The 23,101-nt window shown below is 44.3% G+C and overlaps 1 protein-coding gene and 1 long non-coding RNA gene across 8 annotated transcripts in view; one reads left to right on the top strand and one right to left on the bottom strand.

Annotated features, from left to right (window-relative positions):
* CCNY (cyclin Y) overlaps positions 1 to 23,101 on the bottom strand; it is a 309,167-nt gene that overhangs the window by 227,045 nt on the left and 59,021 nt on the right. Inside the window, exon 1 of one of the 6 annotated variants that reach the window (XM_032143349.2) lies at positions 686 to 1,377. The exons of 4 other annotated variants lie outside the window; for them this stretch is intronic. In XM_032143349.2, the coding sequence (XP_031999240.1) occupies positions 686 to 839 (154 nt within the window). In that variant the 5' untranslated portion in view covers positions 840 to 1,377. Of the gene's footprint in view, positions 1 to 685; positions 1,378 to 23,101 lie in introns of those variants that run through there. One more of the 6 variants, XM_032143350.2, reaches the window with a different exon arrangement.
* On the top strand, positions 1,509 to 23,089 carry LOC131383100 (uncharacterized). 2 transcript variants are annotated; one of them, XR_009212859.1, is made up of 5 exons: positions 1,509 to 1,691; positions 1,835 to 1,983; positions 17,301 to 17,393; positions 21,825 to 21,914; positions 22,814 to 23,089. It is a non-coding gene; the product is annotated as an uncharacterized LOC131383100 (long non-coding RNA). The 2 variants fall into 2 exon arrangements; XR_009212860.1 differs by having other exon boundaries at positions 21,825 to 23,089.

Genomic DNA, 23,101 nt, shown 5'->3' on the forward strand with positions numbered 1-23,101 from the left:
AATCAGAAATTCATAGGACTGCAATTCGGGCCCATGCAAAAACTGGGAGACTTAACCCAAAGGTGTCTGACAATCTTTTAAAGAGCATTCTCGGGAGAAGCTATTTGACTCTAACCCTGGAACCGCCACTCAAAAAATCCTTTTTTAAAAAAACGGGAGAATGGGAACGGGGGAAGTGGAGTCCATTTGTAAGGTTCCGGAGAACTGACTCAAGTCAACATGGTTCTCCAACTCCAGGTTGGAGACACTGGGATCCCAAAATGGGAATCCACTCACTTCGCTTTTACAGGACAAACGCGTGCACAACTTGGCTTCGGGCTGCATTCAGGTAGTGTGCCGGGAACCCCGAGCTCCCGGGCCGCCCCCACCCAGCTCTGGCCGCTCAATTAAGGACGAGGGTCGGCTCCTGTCACCTCGCGACCCACGCGCACACACCCGCCCCCGGCCCGCCGTGCTCGGTGCCGCGGGCCTGCAAAGTTTCCGCGGCCGCTCACTTGGGGGTAACCAGCGAGGGGTACGCCCGGAGGCTGCGGGGCCCCGGGCGCCTAGGCTGCGCGGGCGAAGCCCCGGTTATGCACGGGTCGCCGAGACCGGCTGGGCAAGCAAGAGCAGCCAGGCCGCCCCGACGCTGGATGTGCGGCTGAAGCCGCGGGGGCGGGTAGGGGGCTCGGCGAGCCGCACTTACCGTCTATGTTCTCCCGGTCGCTGATGTGCTGCAGGTTGCAGCCCGTGTCCTCGCGGCTCAGGTCCGTGTCTGGCCGGTAGGACTCCAGCCGGGAGTGGGCATTCCTCCGGAGCTTGGGACTGGACGACACGCAGCACGAGGTAGTGTTCCCCATCTTCGGCGGCCCCCCGACTCCTGCTGCGATCCTGTTCTCCCCGTCCCCGGGAGCGGGGCGCGGGTGGACGCGGGGCGCGGGCGGCGGGGGCGTGTGGGGAGGCCCGCCCGCTCGCCGCCACGGGAGGGGGCGGAAGCCGCGGCCGGCCGCCGGGTCAGCAGCGGCGGCGGCGGCGGGGCCTCGCCATGGGCGGCGGCGGCGGCGGCGACGAGCGGGCGACGGCCCCGGCTCCCCCTCGGCCGGCCTATCCGCGGCGGAGGAGCACTCGGGTCCGCGCGACTGCGGCCGCCGCGCCTACCTCACCCCGCCGCGGCCATGGCGGGCGGCGCCGCGCAGGCCGCCTCCCCCCCGCGCTTCCCAGTCGGTGTCCGCTTCCCCGGCGGCTGCGGCGACGGCGGCCGCCTCGGCAAGAGGTTCCGGTTCAAGCCGAGGGCACGCGTGTCAGCGCCGGACGGCGGGACCAGCCGGCGAGCGGGCGGTCAGCGGGCGTGGGCGCGGCCCCTGGACCCCGCGCGGAGCGGCGCGGCCAGGGAGGATGCTGGTGGCCCTCCCTCGCCAGCGGCGCCCGCCCACGCCGCAGCCCCCGCCCCGCCCCACCCCGTCACCGCCCCGCCCCACCCCGTCACCGCCCCTTCCCTCTGCCCTGGAAGCAGATCGGCGGCCGCGGGGAGGGCCGGGGCGGTGCTGCCCCGCGCTGATGTGGGGTCGTTCCCGGGGGCCGCTCCTCTCTCGGGCACTGGGGTCGCGGGAGACGTTGTCGGGAGCTCGGTTTCTGGAGGCCCTTCCCCACCCGGCCTCTGCCTCCTCCACTCCCCCAGGCCGGACGGAACGGGGCCTAGCGCGGGATGCGAGGTGCGTCCCCGGGGCCCGCAGTGGGCGGAAGCGCAGCCAGGGCCTGGTTGGGGACGCAGGCCCAGGGCGCTGAGGCTGCGCCTGCCTCTCCGAAACCGGACTGGCTCTTTTAGTCTTCTTCTTTTTCTAATTTATTTTTTTAGAGGTATGATTTCGCTCTGTCGCCCAGGCTGGAGGGCAGTGGCGCAATCTCGGCTCACTGCAGCCTCGAACTCGTAGGCTCAAGCGATTCTCCCGCCTCAGCCTCCAAAGTAGCCGGTACTACAGGCGCGCGCCACCACGCCTGGCTAAGGTAGGGTGTGTGTGTGTCTGTGTGTGTGTGTGTTTGCATGTATGTATGTATGTATGTATGTGTATGTGTGTGTGTCTCCAAATTAGCGAGGACTACAGGCTCCCGCCACTAGGCCAGGCTAAGGTAGGGTGTGTGTGTGTGTTAACTTTTTGTAGAGTTGGGATCTCGCTTCGTAACACGGGCGCCCGCCACTAAGCCAGGCTAAGGTGGTGGGTGTGTGTGTGTGTGTGTGTGTGTGTGTTAACTTTTTGTAGAGATGGGATCTCGCTTCGTAACCCGGGCTGGTATCGAACTCCTGCTTTCAAGCAATCCTCCCGTCTCGGCTCCTCCCATGGGATTACGGGCACGAGCCACGGCACCTGGCTTTTTTTTTTTTTCCTAAGCATTTAAAAGAAGCTGGGCCTTGATTTAAGAGTCTTTTATTGTATTTTGAGCTTTGCCGAGGACTTGATAGTAACCTTGTTTTAAGCTGTGAAATAAATCTTGGGGTCCCAGAGCTATTTTAATGTTGAATTTGCTGTGGAGTTGTTTTGAGTTCCTTGGAGGTTAACATGAGATAGAAAACTAAGTTAACACAACTCATCGACTGCTCTTGCTTTGCTTTGCTTTGCTTTTACAATGCCATCGGGTTTTGTCATGTTGGGAACAAGTTAACTTAGGCCAGTTGACTAAGATCAAGGTATGTGAATGTGCCTGGCTGGGAGAGAAGTACAGTAATTGTTGGTTCGCATTCCCTCCCGATGCCCACAATGCCAGCCATCCCTGACTTTTCTTGCCTTTATTGGGAAGAATATAAGGTGGCAGAAACAAACTTCCCACCCTTTTTCCAAATATTTACTGAAGGAGTCATGAGGAGAGTCTGGTGGGGTGGGGAGGGGGGTGGGAGCTGGGAATGTTTTTGAACTAGTTCTTGAAAAAAAAAACTAGTACAATAGTACAACTATCTTAATTTTATATATGAGGAAACAGAGGCCCAGAGATGAAATCATGCCTTGATTTATTCAGACCTCAGTACCTGTTCGTGACAAATCCAGTTACTAAAAGGGAAGAGAAGGAATAAGGGACTTGGTATTTATCTAGCATCAGCAATGTGTGGACATCTTGTGAACGGCTTTATAAACATTTCATTTAATTCTCTACATCTAGCCATTTTTTAACCTGTGCTTTCCCTCCCTCTCAAAGTACTGTTTATACATTTATTAGTCCCTACTTTAAACGCTCCATGCTCTCAACTGTATTAATGCTATTTGTTAGGATAAGTGGCAGATGTCCATGGAAAATAAGTGGCGGCAAAGTGGTAATGCTGACCAGATGAGAAAAGAAGTGTAAAAGGGAAGTTCTAAAGAATTAAAGCCCTGGAGAGGGTGGGTAGACAACAACAGTCCAGAATAGTGCTCTTCATTGAGGCTGTGTAGACTTTCCTGCTTCCTGGGAAAACTGGAGCATATTTACACTTGCATGTGTGTATTCAGATTGTCTGGGGCTATGGAGTTTGGGTCAGATTGCTGAACCCTTGGGAGAGAAGTTCCCTTGTTGTCTGTTCTGATTGCTGCTTTGTAATTTGGGCCACATATGAAAGTCAGCATCCAGTCATTGAACCATAGGTGTGTCGCATATCTACTCAGATGCACTAAGCAATTTTTATTTCATTATAAAATGTATAACATTTACATTCAAATTACAGTTTGAAGGGCTTAAGAGGAGAAAGAGACAGTGGCACTAAGGTGACAGCATGGCTGGCTGCATGCTTCCTGTCCAAGAAGGTCACTGGGCAGTGTTAACTGGGAAGAGCATCTGGAGGATCAGAGATCAGTGTAGCCACATACCCTTAACAAAGGGTGGTACAGCCTCTGGTCTGCCAGGATTTTTCTGCCCCCTTCTTCCCGCCCCCCACACCATCCCTATCTCCTCTTTAACATTTCCACCATATTCCCCTTAGGTATGTACCTGTTTGGACTTTAATTTAGAGTGTAACTTTTGGTCAAGAATCCTGGAGAGAAAAGATGAGTACTAAAGCCTCGCTAGTGATTTACCTGGGTGCTGACCCCCACAACTCACCCACCCTACATGCATACTTCAAACTCCTCCAGGCAGATGCTCCCTGCCTGACACAAAAGTGACACTTTGGGAAAAATTGCAGAACAGTAACCAACTCCGAGCAGATAAATGTGATGTCAAAATGATAGTAATGAGAGATGTCGTTTGTTGAAAGTCTGCTAGCTGCCATGCACTATACTATTTCTTACATCTAAATCTGATAAGTTGTACCCCATTTTATAAATAGACACTTTGATAAGTAAACCTGTGCAAGATCAAAATAATGAGAAATGTCCTAATTGGGGATTTGAACCTGGTTCTAATTCCAAAGTCCAAGCTACATCCACCCCAACCTCCTACCTCCCATCTCCAGGACTTTGTGAGTAAAAAAACAAGTGTTGCTTCTCTCCTCTTTTTTCTGTCCTAAAGGAAGCTGGGAGCTGACCACTTAGGACTAGTACTAACCTTTCAGAGAGATAAAAGGATGAGGGGAGCCTTGTTATTTCTGTGGGGTTCAGCTCTCAGACCAGAGTAAGACAGGCAACAAGGTTGAGGAGTAGCCATATGTAGAAATAACCTGTGTATCTAGCCACAGCATCTCCAACACTGTGTCACTTGGGAATCAAAATACAGGGACAGTTCCTCAATAGAGTGTGGATCTAGCCCAGAATGTGGACAAGGGGAGTGGGGAAGGGGAGAGGTACACACTGAGCACTGTAACAAGGCCTGTCCTCAAGCTTGAGGAGGATTAGGAAGATGGCTTGAGTCTGGGAGTTGGAGGCTGCAGTGAGCTATGATTGTACCACTGCACCCCAGCCTAGGCGACAGAGTGAGACTCTGTCTCTTAAAAGAAAAAAAAAAATTGACCTGGATCTACTCATACCCACCCTGCTCTTTGAGCAGAAAGAATCATTTGGGAATTATTTTGTCTCATCTTTCTCCATGATCACTGTTGAAGAATTTGGTCACTGTAACCAGGTAAATATAAAACTCAGGTGGGCCGGGCGCGGTGGCTCACACCTGTAATCCCAGCAGTTTGGGAGGCTGAGGTGAGTGGATCATGAGGTCAGGAGATCAAGACCATCCTGGCTAATACGGTGAAACCCTGTCTCTATTAAAAATACAAAAAATTAGCCAGGCATGGTGGTGGTCACCTATAGCCCCAGCTGCTCGGGAGGCTGAGGCAGAAGAATGGTGTGAACCCGGGAGGCGAAGGTTGCAGTGAGCCGAGATCGCGCCACTGCACTCCAGCCTAGGTGACAGAGCAAGACTCTGTCTCAAAAAAAAAAAAAAAACTCAGATGAACTATAGCTAAGTCAGTGCTCTTGACACTTTTTTAGCAATAGTAGCTTTGTTTCTCACAGAAAAAACAAAATTTTCTGTGGAACCACACAATTTAAAACATAAGCAATATTAGTATCAACTTGTATAATTTATAGATCTACTGATAAAAACAATCAAGAATAGGCTACCTTAACTGAATCAGGAGGAGATAACTGCAGTCTTACATCAGCCATACTCATATCCATGAAATATGAGTCAGTCATTTGCACAACTCCCTGAGTCACCTTCTGGAACACAGAAAACACTGAGCCAAGTTAGCCCAGGACCTGAACCTTTTGTGGAAAGGAGAATGTGTAGTGTCTCCTCGGAGTATGGCTGCCCTTTCACCTGGTAGTCAGTTTCTCATGACAGTTACTCAAGCATTTCTAAGGCAGTTGTGGAATAACCAAGACCTTCTGTGTGTTGTGCTACTGATGCTCCTCCTGTCACCAACCTCCTCTCCAAATGAGGCCTGCCTTTTGTCCTTGGTGGTAGGCAGTCCACAGTGTAACCAGCTACAGGGGAAGTATTTATTTTGATAGCCACTTGACCTTGATCAAGGCAGGTGACTCATTTATGGATGACATTTTTGAGAGTATACTGAGCCAGGCACCTTGAGGATACAAAAGTAGATTATAGTTTCCATTCTGGAGAAACTCACAGTCCAGTAAGTTAAACAATCACAAGAACAAGTTTCCAGCAATGAGAGTGATTACAGCCACTGAGTGGTGAAATCTGAGAAATGCCAAGCCTGCCGCCTATAAATATCTACATTTATTGCCTGGGCATATACCTAAAATTCCACCATGAGAAATTTATTTATATGAAATTAGAAACTACCCAGAAATTGTCTGTCCAAATAAAAATTCCCGCAAGAAATAAGGATGGCTAATAGTTTTTTGTTGTTGTTGTTTTTTTTTTTTTTTTTTTTTTTTTTTTTTTTTTTTTTTTTTTTTTTGAGGCGGAGTCTCGCTCTGCCGCCCAGGCTGGAGTGCAGTGGCGCGATCTCGGCTCACTGCAAGCTCCGCCTCCCGGGTTCACGCCATTCTCCTGCCTCAGCCTCTCCGAGTAGCTGGGACTACAGGCGCCCGCCACCACGCCCGGCTGATTTTTTTATATTTTTAGTAGAGACAGGGTTTCACCGTAGTCTCGATCTCCTGACCTCGTGATCCGCCCGCCTCGGCCTCCCAAAGTGCTGGGATTACAAGCGTGAGCCACCGCGCCCGGCCGGCTAATAGTTTTAAGTAGTAGTGCCAAGTCTTTTGGACCAGAGTAACTGCCAGGGACATTGCGTTGAGGAGGATTCTGAGGTCATGTTCCAGCTTAGCTGAGAAGGGAGCCACCATGAGGGAAGGAGTGAGGGAGGGTAGCACTTGTGCCATATATTTTTTCTTAAGTAAAACATCTGTTAATGGAATGCATGATGAAACAGGGACAGCCAGGGTCTCTGGCATCTGGGAGAAAGCCCACTTGGAAACTGATTTATCTACCTCACCACTGCAAGTTCACCATCTGTCCCCAGACTAAATGGCCTTAGGAAGCCCAGGCTCTCTCTTGCCGAACTCTACGTTCTTTATCCTTCCATACTTTTCAAGAAGAGAAATGGTATATATATGTGGGATCCTTGAGAAATAGGATGTACCTGTGAGCAGGCAAAGTGTAGCATCTAGCAGGGTCAGGCATAAGTTGAAGTGAGAAAGGTGGCTACTGTGCTCCGCAATGGCTGTTCTCCCATCTCCCATAGTTTCAAGGCCTGTTTCGTGAGGAACAGCTATATGCCCAGCTCAAAGATGACAGCTGGGCACAGGACTAAGTCTGGCCAATAAGATGTGAGTGGACGCTTCCAGAAAAACTCTAAAGAGGCTACCTCTAGCCAGGCGCGGTGGCTCACGCCTGTAATCCTAGCACTTTGGGAGGCCAAGGCAGTGGATTACCTGAGGTCGGGAGTTCGAGACCAGCCTGGCCAACGTGGCAAAACCCCGTCTCTACTAAACATACAAAAATTAGCCGGGCATGGCCGTGCCGCACGCCTGTAATCTCAGCTACTCAGGAGGCTGAGGAGGGAGAATTGCTTGAACCCAGGAGGTGGAGGTTTGCAGTGAGCTGAGATGGTGCCACTGCACTCCAGCCTGCCTGACAGGAGCAAGACTCCATCTCAAAAAAAAAAAAACAAAAGCCAGCTCTTCTCTGCTTCTTGGAGTATGGTCAGGATAGCTGGAATTCTAGCATCCAGTTTTGAATGCCAGATGACCTTGAAGATAGAAGCCATGAACTAAGATAATGTCCCTGTGTAAGCTTCTTTTACATGAGAGAAATAAACTGTGTTGTATAAATCATTGTTATTTTGAATTCCCAAGTTGTATGCAGGCAAATGTAATCCCGATCTAGCCAGGAATTGGTATTATTCATTGATAAGAGCTTCATATATTCATGTTGGCAGTTTTCCTTGATTGGCCCCCAGACTGTGACCAAGACCTATGGGGCTATCATGTGTACTTGGCTCCCTATAGGAGAATCCAGGATTGAATGGAATGATACAGTAGGCAGGCTCTGGAGCCAAGATACGGTATAGGTGGCAAAAAGAAATGATTCACCCAAGAGGCAGATTAGGCCCATGAAAATTAGGATTGTCGGATGTATTACCTTAATACAGCACTTCTTCAGTATTCCCAGAACTGTAGCTAATGGTTCCTCTGAATAGGAAGCTCCTTGAATATACCCTGGCAAGAAATCTTTCTATCCAAGGTGACTGGCATTGGGAGGGGATTTATTGAGTGTCTCCCTCAAGCCAGGCACTTTCACATACCTTAATCTTAGTTAATTGGCTTCACTTCAGACCCTGTTCCTAACAGGACAAAACCCGACAGCATTTTTAAAGCAAAACAGGGATAGTTGATGAGTTGTGTTAATGTACTTGTCTCCGTCTCACGTTAGTAACCTCCAAGGAACTCAAAACACACTGCAGCTATAATTCGACATTAAAATAGCCCTGGGCCCCGCAGGAGCAGCTCAGTAGATCCTACTGAGGCGGGCGGTCCTGTCCCTCCCCTGCTTAAAATCCGTCAATAGCTTCTCATTGTTTTTAACTAAAAACCCAGCCCACCTGACAGTCAAGATGGCCGGCTCCCCAGGCTTTCTCCCCAGCCACTCAAACCTGCCCACAACTCCCTCTGTGTCTGCCACTCTGGCCTCTCACTTTACTCCTGTGACCTCGTCCCTCTGAGTGCCATTCCTCCCCACCTCTGCATGTCTTTAATCTGACTTAACTTCAAGGCCTGGCACAAACAATGCTTTTCCTTTGCCCTTCATACTGGAGATCATAAATGCGCACAGATTCTCTCGGAATAAATAAATATTTCCCATGCCAGTTAGCATTTTTCTAAAACTATAATGACTGCAAAATATATTGTATTAGGTGTACTCTAACTTATTTAACCTCTCCCCAAAGAATGGACTTTCATTTGTTTCTTTTTCAGGATGATAAAAACAGTTACGGGATGAAAATTTTTTTTTATTTTTTATTTTTAGTAGAGACGGGATTTCACCGTGTTAGCCAGGATGATCTCGATCTCCTGACCTCGTGATCCGCCCATTTCAGCCTCCCAAAGTGCTGGGATTACAGGCATGAGCCACTGCACTCGGCCAGGGATGAACATTTTTATATGCTAATCTTTGTCTGCATCTGCTCATTTTTATAAAAGGAATCATTAGAATTGGAATTCCTAGGTCATTTTGACCAAAAAGGAACATTTTTAAATCTCTTAATATTGCCATATGACATCTTAGAAAGTTTACATCATTTTACACAGATATGTTTCCTTATTGATGTTCCAAACCTAGAGAGCTTTTGGTCATTCTATGACCTGTAATTGGAGAAATTTCCATTGCTCTAACAGCATTTTATACATACTTATCAAGATGTATTGTGATTTATACACATTTATCAAGATGTACTATGTTTTACTTGCATTTCTCCAAGTAAGCTCTGAAGTGGAAAACAGAACTTGTTTTACTCTTTGTAGCATAGTACCGAGAACAGTAACACCTAACAGGCCCTTTCTAGGTAAATCTGCAGAAACAGTAATTGTCTCAATCTCAGTTTCCCTGTGGTAGATGAAAATAAAGCTTTGCATACGTAACCTAGGGAAGCTGCATACAGTTGGAGAGCTGTATTCATCTAAACCTGGCTCTGACAGCTCTTCAACATGTTTTTCTTTTCCAAGTTCCACATTGCTCACTGTGTCCTTTTAACACTCCTATTTTTTATTTTATCCATCACATGAAGTTGTAGTTGGTTCTGCCTGCAGTGTTTCTCCATGATGTAATATAACCTCATTATATACACTCAGGAGCCTGAGAAATGAGCATCACAAACCACAGAGTCTTCTTCTTGCTTAGTTACTATCCTGCATTTCCTGGGGACTTTACCTTGGCAAAGTATATGATGCTACATTTTAATGAATGTTGATTGGTCACTGTATGATAAATGCCAGGAAAAACAATGAATGATAAAAAGAAAGAAGTGTGAATCCCGCTCTTCTGCCTATATCCCAGCTCCATTTTCACGTCTTTTGGTATCAGCCCCCAGGATTTGGGGTCTTCTGTTTGAAAATGAGATCAGTTCCATAACATCTGTATAGCTCTGCTTGCTATGGTACTGGGCTGGAAAGAGGCAGGTCAAAGCAGGTGCCCCCCTCACTGGTGTGCCCTGAGGATGCAAAGGCCCTCTTTGCCTGGTGATAACACCTTCAATGCCCATTAGGGGGCCCAAAATTACCAGTTGACTATCCCTTTGGGACTGATGCCTTAAAATCTCATTTTGTCTTTGAGAAGTGGTATTTGGAATATTCACACATCAAAGTGTTAACCGTTCTCTGCTAGCACAGTACCAGCTAGTTTATCTTAGCCAGCTGGCTCACCTCTCAGGGCACTAAAGGAACGGAAAAACACAGGGCAATCTCTGTAAGCCTCATTCCTTCACTCGGTAACCTCTGAGAAGCTAGAGAGAAAGGACCAATGAGAGAACAGGATCAGCTCTTGCTGGGGGTCCAGCCAGGAGCCACCATGGAGGGCCTGGAGCACTTAAAGGAAAACATGGGGACATCAAGTATGCGGGAGATCAAGCAAAAAACAGCAAAGTCAGCTTAGGAAAGACTCGTACCTCTCACCCCTACTGCCTCAACCTCCTCTAAAGTGTAGAGTTCACAACTTTTCCTTGGGAAGCTTCTGTGTATACAGTGCTCAACAGAAGAGAGGTATAGGATTTAGGTTACTATCTTCCATACCCTAAAAGTGAACATTGTAGTATTGCAAATAGAGTAGCAAAATAAAAGCACTTCTCAGGAAGTAAAAATACATCTACTCCTGCTAACAGTTTTCTCCATTCACAAAATATTACTGATTTTTTAAAATTTGGAAAGAATACTAATATTCATAGATGTCAGATTAGTTGGGCAAAATATGCTAAAAATTGCCATTTAATTTACAATAGTGAAAAACAATGCAACCTAAATACCCATGAATGATAACTAGTTACATACAGTGGACTACAATGGAATTCTATGAAGTCATAAAAATAAGGATGTACATCTGTATTTTTATAGAAAGAAAGCCATGAAATATTGTTGAGAGAGAAAGCAGATTGCAAAACTGAATATATATGCAAAGAGATGTTTTTAGGGATATTCACTGTTAAACAGTGATTAACTCAGTTGACTTTTTTTTCCTCTGTTCCTTCTTCTCTTTTTTCTTTTTTACTTTAAATCTGTATCTTTTTTAAAAGCAATAATACATTTCCTCCCTCCAAAAAAAGAATAGCCTAGCGAAATCTTTTTACTTCAAATGCTTTTCCCCTTATTAATCTTTGTATAAACCATTGTGGTTTGCTAAAACAAGGAAGGGTTGTAGAGTAGAATCCATGCCCACGATAGAACAAAATCCAAGCAAGAAGACACTTCATACGTGGTTATAAGACCAGGAGGACGAGGAGACAAAGGGAAGCAATGGTGTTTGTTCGTTCGTTTGTTTGTTTGTTTGTTTGTTTGTTTTAAAAGAGACAGTGTCACTCTGTCACCCAGGTTGGAGTGCAGTGGCACCATCATAGCTCACTGCAGCCTCCAACCCCTGGGTTCCAGCGATCCTCCCACCTAAGCCTCTCTAGTATCTGGGACTACCGGTATGCGCCACCACATCCAGCTAATTTTTTATTTTTTTTTTTTGAGAAAGGGTCTTGCTATGTTGCCTAGGCTGGTCTCAAACTCCTAGGCTCAAGCAAACCTCCCAAAGCACTGGGATTACACATGTGAGCCACCACACCCGGCCTAGAAGCAATGGCTCTGATCCGGGAAAAGTGCAGCCTGGAAACTCAGCATTCTGTGCAGAATCCTAGCTCTTAGACTAAAAGGCATCAACTGGTACAATTTCTTGCCTTTGGGCACTGAACGTGTTAGCTTCCATTTTATTTAACTTACTTTAAAATTATATTAGCTGTGCTGCCACTTAAGCCAAGATGCTTTCTGTCTAGTCACTTCGGTTCCATCCTTTCGAGGGCCCTGCCGCTTCATTGCCTCTCCTTTCTCATTCCCCTCCCCAAGGCTGTACTTTGAGTAACTGTATGTGCATTTTCCTGTGCCTTTTCATTATTAAAACACTGTAAAAGGTAATGTCTCCAAAATGCAAACCGTAGTCTTCTCCATTGAAAAATATTTTCCAGGCCAGGCACTCCACTGTGCCACTGCACTCCACCTGGATGACAGAGTGAGACTCTGTCTCAAAAAAAAAAAAAACAAACTCATTAAACTGTATAAGTAAAATGAGCACATTTTATTTTATGTAAACTGTATCTCAGTAAACTTTATTTATTTATTTATTTTTGAGACAAGGTCTTGCCCTGTTGCCTAGGTTAAAGTGCAGTGGCATAATCATGGCTTGCTGCAGCCTTGAACTCCTGGGCTCAAGCGATCCTCCTACCTCAGCCTCCTCCCAAGTATTTGGGACCACGGGCATATGCCACCATGCCCAGCTAATTTTTTTTTAAGAGATGGGGTCTCGCTATGTTGCCCAGGCTGGTCTCGAACTTCTGACCACAAGAGATCCTCCTGTCTTGGCTTCCCAAAGTTCTGGGATTACAGGCATGAACCACCATGCCTGACCAAAGTTGATTTTAAAAAATGAAAGGGGGGCCAAGTGCAGTGGCTCATGCTTGTAATCCCAGCACTTTGGGAGGCCGAGGCTGGTGGATCACCTGAGATAGGGAGTTCAAGACCAGCCTGACCAACATGGAGAATCTGTCTCTACTAAAAATACAAAATTAGCTGGGAGTGGTGACGCATGCCTGTAATCTCAGCTACTCGGGAGGCCTCAGCTTGAACCCTGTAGGCAGGGGCTGCAGTGAGCTGAGATCACGCCGTTGCACTCCAGCCTGAGCAACAAGGGTGAAACTCTGTCTCAAAAAAAAAAAAAAAAAAAAAAAAAGAACCTGTAATCCCAGCTTGGGAGGCCAAGGCGGGTGGATCACCTGAGGTCAGGAGTTCGAGACCAGCCTGGCCAACGTGGTGAAACCCCTCTCTACTAAAAGGAGGCTGAGGCACAAGAATTGCTTGAACCTAGGAGGCAGAGGTTGCAGTGAGCTGAGATCATGCCACTGCATTCCAGCCTGGATGACAGAGTGAGACTCCATCTCAAAAAACAAAAATGAAAGGGAAATAAGAGTCATTACCAATATAATTAGGTTTAAATTTTTAGTTAAAATCAAATTTTAACTGGGATTGCCAAAAATGTCCTTAACTTCATATCTCCAGATAAAACTTTTGCAGTTAATTTATGTTGTTTATACAGCTAGCTAATTCTCTATATTTTTATAGTATGTTGACACTTAAAATTTCAATCTCTTCTAGTGGTTCCATGAGTGGGACTGAGGGGGTGATGGGTGTTCTCATTATAGCCTTCAGAAGGCTGCCTATATATAAATGTGCACAAATAACTATTATTCAGAGAATTAGAATCATCACAAAATATCCTTTGTGAAGGATTAATATAGGCTAATTTATCCTTTATGACTGTTAAATATAGCCTAATGTTTCTTTTATTCTTCAGACCCATTTCAACTTTATAGAAAAAAAAGTATGCACAAAAGCAGCACTCTATAATTAAAAAATATTCCTTATTGGTCTTTTGAATTTTGGTTCTGCATAAGTATGAGTTTCTCATCAGGCCTCTCTAAACTACTAAAGCCTAAAGTGATGCTTCCCCCATCTCAGCTCTTAGAGGAATTACTGGGTGTCTCGTTTATTTGGCAATGCCATGCTTACAAACTCTTTTCAATGAGATCTTCAGCTCCTTGAGACCACAGTAGATACCTAAGTATTTCTCAGTGTAATTTTGTTGTATTGATTTACTGAATTCAAAGGGTTTATACAAATATTTTGTTTACAGGGTTTCATTATGAATCCAAATAAGCTCATATGCTTAGTAATTCCAAAAATGTTGTAGGTATTCAGATTAGCATTGCTCATTCATGCCATTTAATTTACAGAGCTCAGCTGCAGTAATTTTCTCCAGTGGATGATGTAAGGAAGGCATTGGCAGAGGAGTAAGAGACTTGGCTTCAGAGTGGGCAATAATAGGGCTAAATCTGGTTTTACAAAGCAGATACTGTAAAGCTCTCATTGCCTCTCTGAGGACAAGGTTTTGAGCTATGAGTGCCAGGGTCCTCTAAGTGGAGGCTTCTTAAAGGAATTGAGCCTTGTTTCCTGGGTTTGAGGTGTATTCTTTTTCACATTCCCTTTGTACACCAAATATATTTAGTATTTATTATCTTTGAAGTTTAGACCTTTGGATTTTTTTTTTTTTTTTTGAGACAAAGTCTCACTCTAGCCCAGGCTGGAGCGCAGTGGTGTGATCTCAGCTCATTGCAACCTCCGCCTCCTAGGTTCAAGCGATTCTCCTACATCAGCCTCCTGAGGAGCAAGGACTACAGGCACGTGCCCACCATGCCCTGCTAATTTTTGTATTTTTAGTAGAGACAGGGTTTCACCATGTTGGCCAGGCTGGTCTCAAACTCCTGACCTCGGGTGATCTGCCTGCCTTGGCCTCCGGAATGCTGGGATTACAGGTGGGAGCCACCACGCCAGGCCACAGTTTGATGAGTTTTGAGAAAGTAATATACGCATGTAACCACCATCACCACAATCAAGATCTAGAACATTTCCATCACCCCAAAATTCCCTGGTACTCGTCCCTGGTCCCAGGCAAGCCCTGATCTGTTTTCTGTCACTGTGGATCAGATTTGTCTTTTCTAGAGTCTCATAAAAATGTGATCTTACAAAATGTGTAGACTCTTGTGTGTAAGGTTTCTTTTCCTGAGCATAATGTTTTTAGACTTGTCTATGTTGCATGAATGAGTGGTTCATTTCTGTTTATCACTATTTTTCCAGTGTATGTATATACCACAATTTGTTTATATACCACAAATGTTGATGGACATTTAGGCTTTGTCCAGTTTTGTCTATTATAAATAAAGCCATTATGAACATCTATGTACAAGTTTTTGTGTGGACATGTTTTCTCTTGGGTAAATATCTAGGAGTAAGACTACTGGGTTGTATGCTAAGTGTATGTTTAATTTTAAAAGAAATGGCAGCCAGGTGCAGTGGCTCACACCTGTAATCCCAGCACTTTGGGAGGCCAAGGCGGGCAGATCACCTGAGGTCAGGAGTTCGAGACCAGCCTGGCCAACATGACGAAACCCCGTGTCTACCAAAAATACAAAAAAATTAGCCAGGCGTGGTGGCACACACCTGTAATCCCAGCTACTTGGGAGGCTGAGGCAGGAGAATCGCTTGAACCCGGGAGGTGGAGGTGAGAGTGAGCCAAGCTCACACCACTGTACTCCAGCCTGAGCGACAGAGCGAGACTCCATCTCAAAAAAAATAAAAAATGGCCAAACTGTTTTCCAAAGTCCTGGTACCATCTTACATCCCACCAGTAAAGTTATGAGAGTTGTAGTTGCCCTACATTCTCACCAATACTTGCTATTATCAGTCTTTTTAATTTTCACCATCCTAATGGATATGTAGTGGTATCTCACTGTGGTTTTACTTTGCATTTCCCTGATGACTAATGATGTTGACATATTTTTGTGTGCATGGTGGATACTAATATATCTTTGTAAAGTGCCTATTCAGTGTCTTTTCCAATTTAGTTGGGTTGCTAATAATTCTTCATATATTCTAGATACAATACCTTTGGCAGGTATGTAGATATGTGTTGTGTGACTATTTTCTCCCAGTCTGTGACTTGTCTTCATTTTGTTAGCATTGTCTTTTGAAGAGCAGAAGTCTTTAACTTTGTAAAAGTCTAATTTTTTGCTATCTTCTTTTATAGTTCTTGTCTTTTTTTGTTTGTTTTTGTGTGTGTGTGTGTGTATTCAATTATCTAAGAACTCTTTGACTCCCTCCAGATCATGTAAATGTTCTCCTATGTTTTATTTTAGAAATTTTAATTTTACTTTTTTTTTTTTTTGAGACAGAGTCTTGCTCTGTCACCCAGGCTGGAGTGTAGTGATGCAATCTCAGCTCACTGCAGCCTCTGCCTCCCAGGTTCCAGCAATTCTGCCTCAGCTTCCCCAAGTAGCTGGGACTACAGGAGGCAAGCACTGCCGTACCCAGCTAATTTTTGTATTTTTAGTAGATACGGGGTTTCACCATGTTGGCCAGTATGGTCTTGACCTCCTGACCTGGTGATCCACCCACCTCGTTCTCCCATAGTGCTGGGATTACAGGCATGAGCCACCGCACCCATCCAAGTTTTACCTTTTAAGCTTAGGTACATGATCCAATTTGAGGTGAATTTTGTGTATGAGTAAGTTAATAATCAATGTTCATTTTTTCCCATATGGATATCCAGTTTTTCCTGTACCATTTGTTGAAAAGACTGTCTTTCCCCTATTGACTTACTATGGCCACTTTGTCAAAAATTACTTGCCCATAGACACGTGGGTTCATTTATTTTGTTCCATTGATCCAAATGTTGATCCTATAATAATAATGTAGCTTTATAGTCAGTCTTGAAATTTGATAGTTTGAATATTCCAACTTTGTTGTTCTTTTTCAAAAATTTTTTGCATTCTAAGTCCTTTGTGTTTTTATATAAATTTTAGAATAAGTTATATAAGTGCCTGCTGGGATTTTCTTTTTTTTCTTTTTTTTGAGACAGGGTCTTACTATGTTACCAAGACTGAAGTGCAGTGGCATGATCACAGGTCATTGCATTCTCAACCACCCAGACTCAAGCAATCCTCCTGTCTCAGCCTTCCAAGTAACTGAGACCACAGGTGCACACCACCACACCTGGCTATTTTGCTGCTGTTTATTTTCGTGGAGATGGGGTTTCACCACATTGCCCAGGCTGATGTTGAATTCCTGGGCTCAAGCAGTCTTCCCACCTCAGCCTCCAAAAGTGCCGGGATTATAGGTGTGAGCCATCGTGCCCCACCCTGCTGGGATTTCAGTTAAGATTACATTGTATCTATGGAACAATTTGGGAAAAGTGGTCATCATCATATTTAGTCTTGTAGTTCATAGACATAGTATATCTCCATTTATTTGTATCTTTAATTTTTTCAGCATAACATTCAGCAATGTTTTTATAGTTTTAATTGTATAGGTGCCTTGTATGTATTATGTTAAATTTATCCTTAACTAGTCCATGTTTTTGATACTATAGTACTATAGTAAATGGTGTGTGTGTATGTGTGTGTATGTGTGTATTTTTTTTTTTTTAGACAGAGCCTCACTCTGTCACCCAGACTGGAGTGCAGTGGTATAATCATAGCTCACTACAGCCTTGACCTCCTGAGCTCAAGCAGTCCTCCTGCCTCAGCCTCCCAAGTAGCTGGGATGACAATGTGCACCACCACGCCCAGCTAATTTTTTTTTTGGTCTTACTGTGTTTCCCAGGCTGGTCTCAAACTCCTGGACTCAAGTGATCTTCCCTTCTCAGCCTCTCAAAGTGCTGGAATTACAGGCATGAGCCACCGTGCCCAGCCAGAGGTATTGTTTTTGATACTATAGTAAATATTTTATTTAAATTTCCAGGTGGTCATTGCTAGTATGCAGAAAATATTTTTTTGCATTAACCTATGCTAAAGTCCTTACTATTTTGATTTGCCTTTCATAAAGATTCCTTAAATATTTCTACATACACAATCATGTCATCTGCAGATAGACAGTTTTATTTCTTCTTTTCAATCTGTATGGTTTTCTTTGCCTTTTTCTTGCCTGTTGTACTGGCTAGGACTTCCAGTGTAATGTTTAATAGAAATCCTGAGACTGGACATCCTTGCCTTATTTTCAATCTGAGGAGAAAGCATTCAGTTGTTCATCATTAACAGATGATGTTAGCTGAAGGTTTTTCAGAGCTTGTGTACTCTACCAGGATGAAGAAGGTCCCTTCTATTTCCAGTTTGCTGAGAGTTTTAAAATTGTGAATGGGTGGTGAATTTTGTTAAATATTTTTCTGCATCTAGTAAGAGAATCATATATGGTTTTTCTCCTTTGTTCTGTTAATATGGTAGTTATATTGATTTTTTTAGTGTTAAACCAAGCTTGCATTCTTGGGATAAACCCCACGTAGTCATGATGCATTATCCTTGTTATGTATTGCTGAATTCAATTTGCCAAAAATTTAACTAAGGATGTTTGCATCTGTATTCAGTGAGGTATTCCTTTCAATGTCATTGTCTGGGCTCAGACAGTGACTAGAGAAGTCATCTTTCTTTATTTTTAGAATGAGTTTGTGTGTGTTCGTTATTATTTTTTCCTTAAATATTTGATAGAATTTACTGCTGAAGCCACCTCAGTCTGAAATTTTTTTGCAGGAAGTTTTAATTCATAATTAAATTTCCTTAGTAGATATAGGGCTTTTTTCTTTTTTTTGTTTTTTTGTTTTTTTTGAGACAGAGTGTCACAGTGTCTCCCGGGCTGGAGTGCAATGGCACGATCTCAGCTCACTGCAACCTTTGCCTCCCGGGTTCAAGCAATTCTCCTGCCTCAACCTCCCAAGTAGCTGGGATTACAGGCGCCTACCACCATGCCCAGCTAATTTTTTGTATTTTCAGTAGAGACAGGGTTTCACTATGTTGGCCAGGCTGGTCCCAAACTCCCGAGATGAGGATAATTTTTTGTATTTTTAGTAGAGATGGGGTTTCACAATGTTGGCCAGGCTGATCTCAAACTCCTGACCTCGTAATTCACCCACCTCGGCCTCCCAAAGTGCTGGGATTACAAGCGTGAGCCACTGCGCCTGGCCTTCTTTCTATAGTTTCTTGAATCACTATGGTTAATCTGTGGCATTCAACCAATTTGTCCATTTTATCTATGCCATTGAATTTATTTACATAATTATAATCTTTTTTCGTTCTAATGTCTGCAAGATCTGTGGTGATATCATCTCATTCATTCCTAATGTTGGTAACTTTTTCTTTTCCTGCTTGCTCTTATTGTTTGTTTATTTGTTTTGAGACAGGTTCTCATTCTGTCACCCAGACCAGGCTGGAATACAGTAGCAATCATAACTCACTCAGCCCCAAACTCCTGGTCTCAGGCAGTCCTCCTGCCTAGGCCTCTCAAATTATTGGGATTACAGGCATGAGCCACTGTGTTCAGCCTCTTTTAATTCCTATATGTATTAGCCAGTTGAAGTGGCTTGCTTGAATGCAAGAGTTCTGGGCAACACAGCAAGACCTCATCTCTACAAATAATTTTAAAAGTTAGCTGGGGCATGGTGGTGCACACCTGTGGTCTCAGCTACTTGAGAGGCTGAGACAGGAGGATCACTTGAGCCCAGGCAGTCAAGGCTTTGGTGAGCCGTGATCCCACCACTGCACTCTGGCCCAGGTGACACTGTGAGACTCTGTCTCAAAAAAATAAAATAAAAAATAAACTATAGAAAATCTGAGTAGCCCTATATATACGAAGGAAATTTAATTATCAATTAAATTGTCACCTGGGTAACAGAGTGAGACCACGTCTCAAGGGAAGGGGAGGGGAGGGGAAGGTCTTGTATTTATTATTTCCTTCCTTTTACTTTGTTTTACTTTGGTTTAATTTGGTTTACATTGGTTTAATTTGTTGTTCTTTTACTTTTTTTTACTGAATCATCATTATTGTTCTGCCACTCGAATCACTGCATTGCTGTTGCTAAATGACCAATAGACCAACAGATCCTTGTATAGAAACAAAAAAAGCCCTTGCTTTTCAATAGTACCAAAGGGAAACGTATAGTCAGAACTGCAAGAAAACTGCCTTGTGATCTGGCTTCTGTCACATTTTAGTTTACAATACAGGAGCATAAAGTAGCTACTCAACTACCTCGAAAATAAGAGAATCATTTACCTTTCTGTATATAACCTAATTAAAACCATGTCAGATCCAGCAAAACTGATTTTCATCTCTCCTCAATAGATATAGGAGTATATATTAATATTTCTAATTCATGACTAGATAGGGGACTAAATTAAAATTCACTACTCAGTTCTCAGTTGTAAGGCCCACAGTTGCACATGGGTAGGTGGGTAGTTGCACATGCACAGAGTTGGTGGTCACAACTCTGCTTTCTTGCCCTTCTCCTTAACATGGAGCTATTTAATCTTATTTATTTATTTATTTATTTAGAAATAGGGTCTGGCTCTGTCACCTTGGCTGGAGTGCAGTGGCACAATCATGGCTCACTGCAGCCTAGAACTCCTGGGCTCAAGTGATCTTCCCACCTTAGCCTCCCGAGTAGCTGGGACTATAGACACACACAACCACACTCTGCCAATTTTGAAATTTTTTGTAGAAATGAGGTCTCCCTATGTTGCCCAGGCTGGTCTTGAACTCCTGGCCTCAAGCAGTCCTCCCACCTCAGACTCCCAAGTGCTAGGATTACAGGCAAGAGCCACAGCGCCAGGCTGGAACTATGTAAGATAGCACTTAGCCCTGCATGTACGTGTTACTAACAATGGTTGTGTAGATCACTCCTCCAAAGGGAGAGTCTCTCTAGATGGGTTTTTGCCCCAGTTAAGCAATAGCTTGCTCCAAACGGTGCTCACCTATCCATTGACTGGGATATTTGAAGACAAAGTGAGTCTTCACTCACCGTCACCATTCCCCACGTCCCCTTTCACTGGGAGCACACACACTTAGGAGGGCAGTGCTGCTTCCTCCACAGCAGTGACAGCCGGCCAGGATTTGTGAAATGTCTCTCAAGGAAATGTGCTCTCTTCCATGCTCAGAGATGCCACGTGGTCACAGTGCAGTCTTCATGCAGTTGTAGCTTAGACTTCCAGATTCAAAGGTCAGAAACCAGCTTGGAATTTTCTTGGTCCTAACTCAAAGCTGGCATAAGTCAAAGTTTAAATCCAACAAGCTCCAGAGGAAATCAGATTAAACACATGTGCTGTTTGGTCATGCAAGGACCCTGGAGTAGAGAAGTAGGTATTGCCGTCTTGGTCATGAAAGCCACAACATCACCTGCAAGAGGACAGGCACTTGGTTCTGTTCACTGCTGTGCCCTCAACTCCTGGAATAGGACCTGGTGCAGAGTGTGATCAGAAAATATTTATTGAGTGTCAGGTACAGTGGCTCATGCCTGTAATCCTAACACATTGGAAGACCAAGGTGGGAGGATCACTTGAGCCCAGGAGTTTGAGACCAGCCTGGGTGACACAGGGGACCCTATCTCTATAAAAAATACACTTAAAAAAAAATTGGGCCGGGCGCAATGGCTCATGCCTGTAATCCCAGCTCTTTGGGAAACTGAAGCGGATGGATCATCTGAGGTCAGGAGTTCGAGACCAGCCTGGCCAACATGGTGAAACATCTCTACTAAAAATACAAGAATTAGTCGGGCGTGGTGGCGGGCACCTGTAATCCCAGCTACTCGGGAGGCTGGGGCAGGAGAATCACTTGAACCCAAGAGGTGGAGGTTGCAGTGAGGTGAGATTGCACCACTGCACTCCAGCCTGGGCGACAGCGAGACTTGGTCTACATCCTTTGTAATCTAAAACATTCTCTACCATACCTCAATCCGTGAATTCTTGCTTTATTGATACATTCTAGTATTCAGTTGTGATTTTAATATGCTATTTTGGTACTTTCTGCTTTCAGTTTTCATTGCTATGGCTATTGCCTTAAACAGAAACAAAAAACTAAAACAATTTTACAACCATCCAAAAGAGGCTTGGAAACTGTTTCTTGGCTAGATATCCATAGCACAATTTAATTCAGTAAACATAAACAGTTAAAATTATTCCAGTACACAACCATGTTTTAAAAAAGAGATTACACCCAATTTTGGCAACAACACCCAGGAAATAAGCATTCTTTTACATTTGGTTCAAACTTTCTGAATGGCAGTTGTGCAACACTTGTTATGAAAAGCTTTAGAATATTATAAACATGTTAATCCCATATTTCCATTTCTGTGAATTCATCCAAAAGAAATAACCATGGATATGGGTAGAGACAGAGCCATATGGAATGCATACCACAGTGGTGAACACATGGCCCAGCTCTGCCGTCAAGGAGAAGGTGAGAACATGGGGGAAGATTTTATCGAAGTTTCTTTTCTGGGGCATGTGCTCAGGTTAAACACCTGCTCTGTATTTCTAGCTTCCGACCCCTACCCCTGGCCAGCTCTTACTCTAGTACACTGCTAGGCAGGCAGAGTATGGCCAAAGTATTCACAATAGCGCATCACTAAATCAACTGGGATCCACACAATGGCATATACTAATGCATCATTAAAAATCACATTGTAAAAGAAGATTTAGTAACAGAAAAAAATGTACTGTATATGATACATTTTTAAAATGTTACTTATGCCAGTCACAATAAAAGACAAATACTGTCTCATTACACTTATATGGGATAGAGTAGTCAATATTATAGAGACAGAAGGTAGAAATGGGTCTGGGTGGAAATTAGAATGAGATGTTCTTAGCGTTTCAGTTTTATAAGATGAAAAGAGTAATGGAGACAGATGGCAGTGGTGGTTGCATGACATTATGAATGTACACAATTAAAAATGAGTAAGATGGCACAGTGAGATACCATCTCACACCAGTCAAAATGGCTATTACTAAAAAGTCAAAAAAATAACAGATGCTGGGGAGCTTGTAGAGAAAAGGGAATGCTTATACACTGCTAGTGGCAGTGTAAGTTAGTCCAGCCACTGTGACAATTCCTCAAAGAACTTAGAACTATCATTTGACCCAGCAATCCCATTACTGGGTATATACCCAAAGGAATATAAATTGTTCTGCCTTAAAGACACATGCATGTGATTGTTCATTGCAGCACTCTTTATAATAACAAAGACATAGAATCAACCTAAATGCTCATCAACAGTAGACTGGATAAAATGTGGTTCATATACACCATGGAATACTATGCAGCCATAAAAAAGAACGAGATTATTTCCTTTGCAGGAACATGAATGGAGCTGGAGGCCATCATCCTTAGTAAACTAACACAGGAGCAGAAAACCAAATACCACATGTTCTCACTTATAAGTGGGAGCTAAATGATGGGAACACATGGACACAAAGAGGGGAACAACAGACACTGAAGCCTCCTTGAGGGAGGAGGGTAAGAGGAAGAAGATCAGAAAAGATAACTACCAGGTACTATGGTAGCTTAGTACCTGGGTGATGAGATAATCTGTACACCCAACCCCCATGACACAAGTTTACCTATGTAACAAACCTGCACATGTA

This window comes from Hylobates moloch, unplaced genomic scaffold (assembly GCF_009828535.3).
Source record: "Hylobates moloch isolate HMO894 unplaced genomic scaffold, HMol_V3 SCAFFOLD_3, whole genome shotgun sequence".
In the NCBI taxonomy this organism is placed as follows: domain Eukaryota; kingdom Metazoa; phylum Chordata; class Mammalia; order Primates; family Hylobatidae; genus Hylobates; species Hylobates moloch.